General features: G+C 40.9%; 1 protein-coding gene across 3 annotated transcripts; it reads right to left on the bottom strand.

Annotated features, from left to right (window-relative positions):
- Positions 1–6,383, bottom strand: LOC147893257 (large ribosomal subunit protein eL13z-like). 3 transcript variants are annotated; one of them, XM_087385612.1, is made up of 5 exons: positions 6,215–6,334; positions 5,974–6,080; positions 5,760–5,893; positions 836–994; positions 99–526 (listed from the first exon to the last, which is right to left on the bottom strand). In XM_087385612.1, exons 2-5 carry the CDS (start codon positions 6,077–6,079, stop codon positions 305–307), a joined length of 621 nt encoding a protein of 206 aa, XP_087241738.1. In that variant the 5' UTR covers position 6,080; positions 6,215–6,334; the 3' UTR covers positions 99–304. The 3 variants fall into 3 exon arrangements, with proteins under 3 accessions (XP_087241739.1, XP_087241738.1, XP_087241737.1); XM_087385611.1 differs by having other exon boundaries at positions 100–526; positions 6,261–6,382; XM_087385613.1 differs by lacking the exon at positions 836–994 and having other exon boundaries at positions 1–526; positions 6,261–6,383.
- Positions 6,384–10,227: the final 3,844 nt, after the last annotated feature.

The following is a 10,227-nucleotide window of genomic DNA, read 5'->3' as shown; positions in this document are numbered from 1 at the left end:
TTACCATTCCTGCTCCCCGAGTATTTCCCCTCGAGAGGAAACTCAGAATTTGTCCCTTGCAAAAAGCACAAAAACAGGGAAAGCAACAGCAAGTAGAAGATTGCAATCAAATGAGCATTTGTTGCCGTGTTTACCTTCAAATACAAATTAAAGAGTTACAAAGAGCCTCTGCAGTGAAACGATTAAGAATTTGGCAAAGCCTCAAAATAGCTAGCTTGGAAACTGAATCTGAATTGTTCCAAAGCTTTTAAATAACATCTGAAGGTACAAAAATCCCCAGCAGCCATGCAACTGGAAAATTCCTCTATTTTTTCTCGTCTTTGTCAGCCTCAGCAGCCCGCTTTTTCCGAATGCCGACCATGCGCTCATTCATTCTCTCCAACCTAAGTTTAGCGTAACCTTTGTTGGCCTTCATGTCATCTGTTATGGCCACAAGCTCCACTGCTGGTTTTTCTCTCAAGATAGGGATGACTGTACCTTGTACTTGCATGGCATTTGCTAACTCTTCTTGACTAGCATCACCAGCCTGCAAGCATTCGACAAAAATTGTCATACATATATACCTTCATCCAATCTTACAAACATAAAATTATATAGAGCAAGTAAATGAGAAAAATAAAAAGAAGAAAAATAGTAAGCACAACCCAGTGCTTACTAAGCTTTGAAATCGCAACCAAACTTTACCCGAAATTTGAAAGCTAAAAGGAAGAAACGAGCAGAAAATTAGAAAAAGAAAAGCAAAAGAGAGAAAGAGAGAGAGAGAGAGATAGAGAGAGAGAGAGAGAGAGAGAGAGAGTATCCATCTTACATTAGCTCTAGATGATTGAAAACTTACCTTAGTCTTGCGGGATCGCCGAGGAAACACTACAAGTTTGGCTTTGTACGTGTTAAGCCTCTGCACATTTACTTGCAAGCTTTCAAGGCATCGGTTCTTTCTGCGATGATCGACTGCGATACCAATTGTCGGAGCAAACTTTTTTGAAATCCCAGCAGCCTGAAATTATATGAACAAGGATATGCACATGAAAAGATTCTTGACAACTTCCACAAATAATTCAAAACAAAAGTCTTCCACTCCAGAGTAGATTGAGAATAAAATCTTAAGACAATACCTGCTCCCTGAGCCCCTATCCCTTTGCATAGCTCAGTTCCCCTCCCCTTCAGCTTAGTCCCCCCCTCCCAACTCAGCCTCTCCACCGCTCACCACTCCAGTTTGATGGCCCTAATAAACCTACGGTACAATATAATATCCTAGGCCTAATTGTGCATTTATTATGGACATCGTAGAAAGGAGAATTAAAAACCAGTTGATTAAATTATTAATGCTATTTCTCGATATTCAATTTAGGAATATTTTAATGAATGAAAAAAAAAATACATTTTAATCAATTTATAAGTGCAATTTTGTTTTTAGATTGCTTTTTATAGCTTTTGTCAGTTTTTGGGCTAGGACTTACCTAATCAAGCGTGAATAGCTTTTGCAACTTCATTCTTGCATGCTTGCTGTTGAGATCTTGGCTGCTCCTACATTTTTCAAGCTGTTGAAACCTAGACCAGAAAATTGGCACCAAATCCTTGCCTCTTGCTGAGTGCTAGGCCTTGTTTCATTCACCAGACATCTCTAGGGCAAATTTCCATTGGTTTTTCAGCCTGTTGCTATTGCTTTAGCACCTCCAAATCAATTTTTACTTGACCTGGGAGCTGATCTAGTTGCCAATTTTGAAAATTTCACTCTTTCGAGGTTCTTTGTTTCTGTTGTCTTCCACAACACCACTCACGACACACCACAATGCATGACATGCTATGTCGCACTCTTAGCAACCTCTCCAAAACACACACGCATGCATGCACGCATGCACGCAGAGTATTGGGAGATAGGCTATTCTCACTCTCTCTCTCTCTCTCTCTCTCTCTCTCTCTCTCTCTCTCCCTCCCTCCCGCTCAATACTAACTGCGAACTGCTGAATGATGCACTCAATACACAAAGTGATGTGGTGGATGTGAGTGAGAGAATCAGAGGGGGAGGAAAGTAGTGGACCTCCAAAGGGGAATATATAACCAAATGTATGAATGCCCAAAGGGCTGACTGCAACTGTACGGAGGGGTTGAAACCCTCAACTGCAAAACTGGAAAAGACTAAGCTAACTAGTGGAGGTGAATCCTCACTAGATCCTTGGAGAGGCTGAGGAACCCTGCTGGTCTGCTGCGGGGAAGCCTGGCTACTGATGCTCTGAAGGCTCGAATACCCGAAGAAAGGATGAGAAATGAAGGCCAAGGGGGCTACTTTTTTTTTTTTTTGAATTTTCGAAGAAAGAAACCTTCTATTAATGCTTGAAAGATTTTCATACAAGACAGAAGCCCCGAAGGTGCTGAGTATGGAAAAAAAGCCAGAGAAGGCTGAAAGAAAAAACCGGCCTGTTCCAGAGAAACCCAGCTTACTGCCTAGGGGATCTCTGGAACTGGGGCTAACAGCCAAGGGGGGGGGACTATACAGCCAGCGAATCCCTCGCGGAGTGAAGATGTAGAAAACACCTGCAGACAGGGGACTGCTTTTATAGGGCCCCTTGGGCCTCAAACTGACTGACCAGGCCGCTTTCTGCCCACCAACCAGACTGTTCCTGTTCACCGACCTGCTTCTGCTCCTGATGTTGCTGCCGACATGCTGACATCATCGTTGATGTGGTGCCCTGCAGATGTGGTCCTCTGTACGGCCTGCTGAGATGGCTGCTGCTTGCATGACAGCCCATGTGGCAGACGGTTGGCGTGGCTGCCTGTGCGGCATTCCTCGTGGCTGCTGATGTGGCTGCTTGCTTACTGGGCAGCCTCGTGGCAGTCCATCATGCCACAGGCTGAGGATGCCATGACACACACACACACTCTCTCTCTCTCACACACACACACTCACACTCTCACTCTCACTCTCACTCTCACTCTCACTCTCACTCTCACTCTCACTCTCACTCTCACTCTCACTCTCACTCTCACTCTCACTCTCACTCTCACTCTCACTCTCACTCTCACTCTCACTCTCACTCTCACTCTCACTCTCACTCTCACTCTCACTCTCACTCTCACTCAATCTCTGTTTAGTGCCCAACACTCAGCATCTGGAACAGGCTGAAATCAAAGTTCTCATACTTTCTTCATGCTTCTTCCTTCAAGACATTGCCAGGGTCACTCCCCACGAGTGGGTACATGTAAAAATACTGAAAATCCCTCTAGATTTCTCAATAGAAACTGATCCACAGCCTCGATCTCAGTTCAGCAATGAAATTGACAATCAAGAAGACCCAAATAGTGTCAAAGCCCAAGATTATCAATCCTACAATGATCAGAAAGTACTTTAGTGTGAAATTATCAATTCAAGAAGAGAAAAGTGTCACGAAGATGAAAAACGTCAACCAGAAAAAAACTCTCAAATCGCAATATCAAATGATGCTTAAATGTGACCTCAAGATGGCCTTGGATTAAGTTGCAATTGATTTGGGGCTTGCATCTTGCAATCACAATTTGACAAGTACAAGTGCTAATTTGTGTGGCTCTAGACATGTGCGAGATGCTTGGCCAATTGACAGATTTCACTTTCCTCTTCTAGGTGCCAAGAAACAAAAACAAAATTGATTTTAGATACATGGGATGATAGGAATGAACCCAAGTCTATTGCATTTGCTCGGGCGGTTTTGCAAGACAATTGGTGGCGAGATGTAGAGGCCTTGGTGAAGGCCCTAAAGGCTCTATATAGTATCTTGCAACTCATAGGTATGGACGGTAGCACCATTGGGCTTCTATATGAGTTCATGGACAAGATTGGGGAACCCTTGGAGGCTTGCACTGTTTTACAACCCAAGAGGTTCTTCTCTAACTAGGAACCAAGCATATTTTGCCTTGCTGCTTGAATGATATTTATTTATTTTCCATTACACAAATTGCAATGCTTGCTAAGCTCGTGTTGCATCCTTAACCTTTGAACTCTTACCTTTTATGTAGGATTCAAGACATTAAGCAGATATGAAACACGCGTTGGGATTGGTTCCATAGGCCAATCCACATAGCACATATATTGCATCCTCTATGGAGAAGTGAGAGCCAGGCATACTGCAATGGTGGATGGTAATGTAAATCTTATGAGGACACTCGAGGATCAACGTCTCATGTTCCGCAACAGTATCTCCATGTTTGGAAAACCAATTGCTTTGCTTCGTGACACTCACCTGAAGCCAGTTTCCTCGTGGGAGAAGTATGGCATTTCTTACGCAGAATTGGTAGGGTTCTTGTCTCTTTTGGTAACATATTTTGTTGTTTCTATTGTTCTCTTTCTATGTCTCTTTCATTGAATATTTGCACTTCTTTGGTAACATATTTTGTTGTTTCTATTGTACTCTTTCTATGTCTCTTTCATTGAATATTTGCACTTCTTTGTAAATTACAGAGACACATGAAGGTTTTGTCCCAAGACACTAGTTCTGGCTTGTGTGAGAGAAATTGGAATACTTGGGCTCTCTTTCACAAGCTCTCCACTGCACAATTGGAGAGACTTGTTTTTTGTCAATGCAATTTGATATTGCTGGAGCAGAAGGGGAATCCCCTTGAGCCACAACAAGTCAATCCAGATAGAATTGTTATCAACAAAACCAAGGACGTTCTAGACATTCATAAGGAGGAGAGAGACACTTACTCCATGCCATAGGAGGAGATTTCAGCTCCATCTCATGCGACACTATCTTAAAAGAGGGCTAGTACCAGTGCTAGACAACCTCAAGCAAATGCAAGTAGCAGTGATGCACCACCTCCAATAAATGATGACACATTTGAGGAGTCATCCATGCTAGCAAGAGCGAGGATAAGGAGGATATGGAGGATGACTCATGAGTCATGACCGTTGACTGAGGACTCTTTTTGCTACTCTTGTTAGTAGTACTTTCATATTTTGAGTCTTTTTGAGTCTTGACTCTTGGCTACTTCAGTACTTCATATTTTGCTATGTACTCTTTTTTCACATTTTCAACAACACCAGAGTACCTATTCAGTATTAGCATCATTTCAACTTTGAAAATTGAACCTCTTGTAACTTGTCATGAGTTCATGACTCATGTGATATATTGACATGAATCATGATCCATGATTCATAACTTATATATCTTTTTCAATGCTGAAATATGACCATGTCACCATTGACTCTTGAATGTACATTGAAGTGTTGTTAAGTTTCAGAATTAGTAATATCATATATGTTTCAAGAATCAAATTTCAAGTTCTTACTTCTCAATGACATGAAGATTGATATCTTTTTCAATTCTGAAAATATGACCATGTCACCATTAACTGCTTGAACGTACAATGATGCAATATAGGAAGATGCAATAAAAAAAGAGGAAAAACTCGCGCATTTCTTTCGTTGATTGAGACTAACTAGCACGTAATAAAGGGCAACTGACTATATTTTGGGTGTAGATAGGTGAATTTGGCCAAAGTTGCAGATTTCTGCTGCACCGTCTACGAATTTATAACTATGCTCTTAACTTGATATTCGTTCCATCATGAGTACCAGACCCGTAACAGCGTACAAAGGTGAAGCTCCCGGAGAGAGAGAGCTCTTTAGATACTTGATTCCTAATATCCACAAACTTCAAAACCCCCACGAAAATACACAAACTTACTTTTGGGTGCGCATCCTTTCACCCGCAAAGCTTGCTACATTTGCCATGCTGGACTCTCAAAACATATGATAACTTGATATATGTTATCCAGACAAAACTGACCTTAAGCTCCTCAAGAGTGAACCCCCGACCAGCTCTGACTTTCATGTTATACTTCAGAGTCTGCGAATGAACGACAGGTCGAAGAGGACCACTGGTAGGACGAGGGAAGATACGAACAGCCTTCTTCTGTCGCGCTACAAGAACAAGTCTTTCAGCAAAATGAAGAGGCGAAGAGATTGAGCTTTTCAAACAAGATCCAATGACAGGGACTCACCAAGGCGTCTGCGCTTCTTGCGGGCAGGCTGGTTGAACCAGGTACGGACGTAGGACTGCCAGTCCTTTTTGAAGTGCCCATTGGGCACGACGTTGTTGTGCTTCATCCTGGAAGGGGGCAGGGCAGGGAAGAGTGAGCAACCAGGAAGCTGAACATGGAAACTCTACAGATCAACAAAAGTGGGAAGGACCCAAAACGCAAAAAGGATGGAAGAAAAGTAAACAAGGAGATTGGGAAGAACCCAACACAGAAATTGAATGTGGAATGAGGAGGGTGAGCTTGCTTACCTGCAAGACCAACCTCCAACCTGCCCAAATGCCCACACACCCAAATGAAGGTAACAGGGAGAGAAGGCCAAAATTCAAGCCTCAAAAGCCTGTTAGGGTTCCTCAAGCTTACTCCTTCACACAAACCAACCTTGTGCTTACCTTGTCCTTCAACCTAACCCCATTTGGCCGTTTCAATGCATGGATTATGACATTTCCAATCAACCTTCCACTTACCCCGCCTACATCACTTCCCGCCGTGACCATCAGCAATCACCCCAAGATTCGACAATTGCCTTGTGGGTGCTCCTCAGTTTCTGCTTTTAGTTTCATTTTATCACCGTAAGCCATGGTTAATGTTCCTCTTAAGGAGAGCTTTAACTAGAGATGAGAGTTGCTTAGTGTGTGTTTTCACTTATTTTTCTTTGTTTAAGATTTGTAAGTTGGTTAGAACTATGGCTTTATAAACTCTCTCTCTCTCTCTCTCTCTCTCTCTTTGTGAATATATTTCGTATGGGTAACTTGCTTGATTCATAACTTATGCATTGCACAATGGAATTTGACAAACTTAATCTATACATTCTGAACTTGGATTTGAGATCAAAACATTGCACAATTAGCAACTTGAATGAGATCATTAAACTATTGCAAATGCTATTATACCTTTGAAGCATCTATCTTGGAGTGTATAGGATATCCAAACTATTTTAAGAACATTGAATATTGAAGCAATTGAAAATGCACTACTTAAACCAAAGAAGGCAACCAATTCAGAACCTTTAATATGGTTTAGAGGGTGTCCAATACTACATTGCAATTGTGTGCATACATTTGAGGGCATGCTCACTTCCAACAGTTTGCATGCAACTAAAACAAAGTGCCCCATTCAAGCCCATTCTTGTTTTGGAGGGCTCAATGTGGTGAGGGCTACAAATAAAGTTTCCATAAGGCTACTATGAAACTGTTTACCTGTAATGCAATTGAATCGCGGGTAAACGTTGCAAGGAAAAGATTAATGTGGTGCAGGCTGCAAATAAAGTTCACATAAGACTACCTAGGAATCTGTTTCCTATTCTGCACTTGAGTCGCATGTAAACTGTTTACTTAAATGGATCTTCAAATCCCATAAACATTTTGTATTCATATGGATCTTAGTACACAAGTAAGTGCACTACTGTTTGATATACACCTAATGTATGCTACTATATTAATATGAATTGCTTTCACATTTTCTTCATTATTTGTACTAAAGTGCTCAAAACCAACATAGTGGCAGCAATTAGCACCTAGCACAACCAGCGCATGGCTACAACCAACATGGTGATTGTTATTTCGTCCACCATGCTGGCCATTGTAAATAGTACAATGAAAACCTATGCATTCAAGAATGGTCAAAAGAATATTGCCTCTCCCTCCCCCCCACCCCCCCTCTCTCTCTCTCTCTCTCTCTCTCTCTCTCTCTCTCTCTCTCTCCTGCTCCCCCGCTCCCCCTCCTCCCCTCCCTCCCTCCCTCCCTCCTTCTCCCTCCGTCCCTTCCTCTCTCTCTCTCTCTCTCTCTCTCTCTCTCTCTCTCTCTTTGTGGATCTCCTCAATTTAATAAGATGCAAATGAAAATTAATCAGCATAATACTAGCATAGTGGCTCCAACCAGCACAATGATTGTTATTTAAGAAAATACAATTTTGATGTGACAATTTTGGTAATGGGATTCTTCTTTGATGAGTTTTCTTAATGGTAATTATTGCTCTAATTGATGATTTAACTTTAAGTATAAGGGATCGTGTGCATGATGTGTTTACCCCATCCTATGGCTGGCATTAATAAAATATGATCAAATATTCTTATAAAGAAGATTCAAGTCTGTGTCCAAGTTCATATTCAATACACATTCAATGACTCACATCACAAGTTTGACACGTTACCAAAATGCTAAGAAGAGAACAAAAAATATATTATTATAAGATAATAAAAATGATCTGGTAATGAGATAACTAAAAAAGTTCTTACTACAAAATAACAAGATGTTAATATGAAAAAAGTTCTTACTACAAAAATCAAAGATGTTATTACAAGATAGCAAAAAAGTTTTTACTACAAGCTAGTAAAAAAGTTCTTATTATAAGCCAAAATAGACTGACTAGACGTGAATCTATTTGTGCCCCAGTGATCTAGGGAAGAGTGCCCAATCTACTTCACCATTCTTAATCCATATTGATAGTACAGTGCCTTCAACTACTCTTTTAGTTTTGCTTTGGTAGGCGTGCCCCTCGACCTCATTCGTCATAGCAAAGACTTACATTAATCTTCTCCTTCTCCTTTTAGACATGGCTACAAGTGCCCTTACCAAAGCATAGCTGAAAGCATGGTTCGAGTCGCAGTACGCTAGCAATATGGTGTGATTGGAGGCACTATACCAGCAATGTCATTAGACATGGCTGTAAGGCCTGAGGGGGAGAGATGGGTTGTAGGGGAAAGGAAAGGAGAGGTATAAAACATGGGGCAAGGGGCAACTACATAGGGAGGGATGTACATCTTCATATGATGGGTAACCCAAATTAAGTTGTGATTAGGGCAAGCACGTCGCATGTCACAGTTTGTCTCATAGTTTGTCATGGAACGAGTAGTTCAACTACAACTACAGTTGGCCCCTTAAGCCTCATGAATGCATGATCCGCATGACTACTCCAATTGATTGTTTGACTTTGAGGATAATGGATTGAGTCCATAATGTCCTTCATCCCGTGATTACGAAAAGAGGATCACATATTAGTAGCATCCCTAAAGAACATAGGACCCTTTCAAAATATAGTTTCCCCATGCAGCATTTTGAGCTTTGACTATCCACTCCTAGGCCACTTTGCATTTGTGAATATTCTTTATTATCCTCCTCTACGATGATTGCAAGATTATCTCCAAGAAAGCTAACATCACTCAAGGAATCATAGTGGCCTTCATAGAAAGGCCCACCAGCGTTCTCATCATTGTTCTCATCAGATGAGTATTTCTTTGCTTCTTCACCACCCTTCCTATTTTGCAAAGGGACAAGAGTGTAGAGTTTTTTACTTGACATTTTGGATATATGCTTCCATCGCACCATAAGTCAATATGTTGAAGCCCTTCTCTTCTCATATTTTCCCACTGTTGAGCATTTAGCACCGTATCCTTTCGTCTTTTTTCTGCTGGAGCATATTGTTCTTCTAAGTCGATGTGAAGATGGTGTAATCGCTTCTTCTGAGATAGTGACTCACTAGTATCGACCATTTTTTGTGCTTCTGAGGTTGCGAAGTTTGCTTGTCAATCTCATAGTCATTTTGTAACATGAATCGTGGAAGTGTGGCGGTATCCATGTGAATATTTTGAAAACTTGCAATCACCAAGTTCAGTGATGGATTCTTTATGAAAGGCCTGCACACGTCGGCAAAAGAGATGCGGAATCTTTGGTAAACAAAAAAAAATCTAAGGAGATATTTAATGCAAAATCGTGTTAGTCAGACAAAAGATTATCTTATTCCTTTCTGAATTGACAATTCTGTAGTCCTTACTGACAGTTTTGAACCACGTTTCCATATTTTACTATTTTTGAGGTCTTGTAGGAGAGAAATAAATCAAAAAATAGTGAATTTCTTACAGGGCCCCAAAATGAGCTCCCTTTTTCCCTAATGTGTGGTGTGTTTGAACTTTGTTTTGTAGCTTTCTCTTGCATAGACTCCCCACAATGTTTAGCCATCTATAATGCGAAACTCTTTTAATTTTCTCTCCTACAAAGCTGTATTTATTTGGTAAGGCATCTCTAAACTTAGTCATTTCTATTTTTGCTTGTACATTTATTGCAACGAATTTTAACTTGGTCTCAGTCTCTTCCATATATCACACTCTCACATGATTGTCTTATAAGTCATTTTCTTCATATGTTTGCTTTGTAGCTTTTCTCTTTCACAAAAAATTCGCATCACCTCTAGCCTTTTCTTATGTAGATCTTCATTCTTTA

Source organism: Dipteris shenzhenensis, chromosome 15, assembly GCF_047967505.1.
Source record: "Dipteris shenzhenensis isolate YYH24624 ecotype China chromosome 15, Dip_SZ_1.0, whole genome shotgun sequence".
Classification (NCBI taxonomy): domain Eukaryota; kingdom Viridiplantae; phylum Streptophyta; class Polypodiopsida; order Gleicheniales; family Dipteridaceae; genus Dipteris; species Dipteris shenzhenensis.
Note: the sequence above shows the minus strand (reverse complement) of the source record. Positions and strands in the feature narration are given on the sequence as shown.

What these genes read in the sequence shown, in the direction of transcription:
- LOC147893257 (XM_087385611.1), bottom strand. Translation starts at nt 6,079, where the DNA reads ATGAAGCACAACAACGTCGTGCCCAATGGGCACTTCAAAAAGGACTGG. An exon ending in TCACTCTTGAGGAGCTTAAG is followed by an intron (nt 995 to 5,759) that starts GTCAGTTTTGTC and finishes ATATAATTTCAG; the next exon opens with GCTGCTGGGATTTCAAAAAA. An exon ending in GGCGATCCCGCAAGACTAAG is followed by an intron (nt 527 to 835) that starts GTAAGTTTTCAA and finishes GAATGCTTGCAG; the next exon opens with GCTGGTGATGCTAGTCAAGA.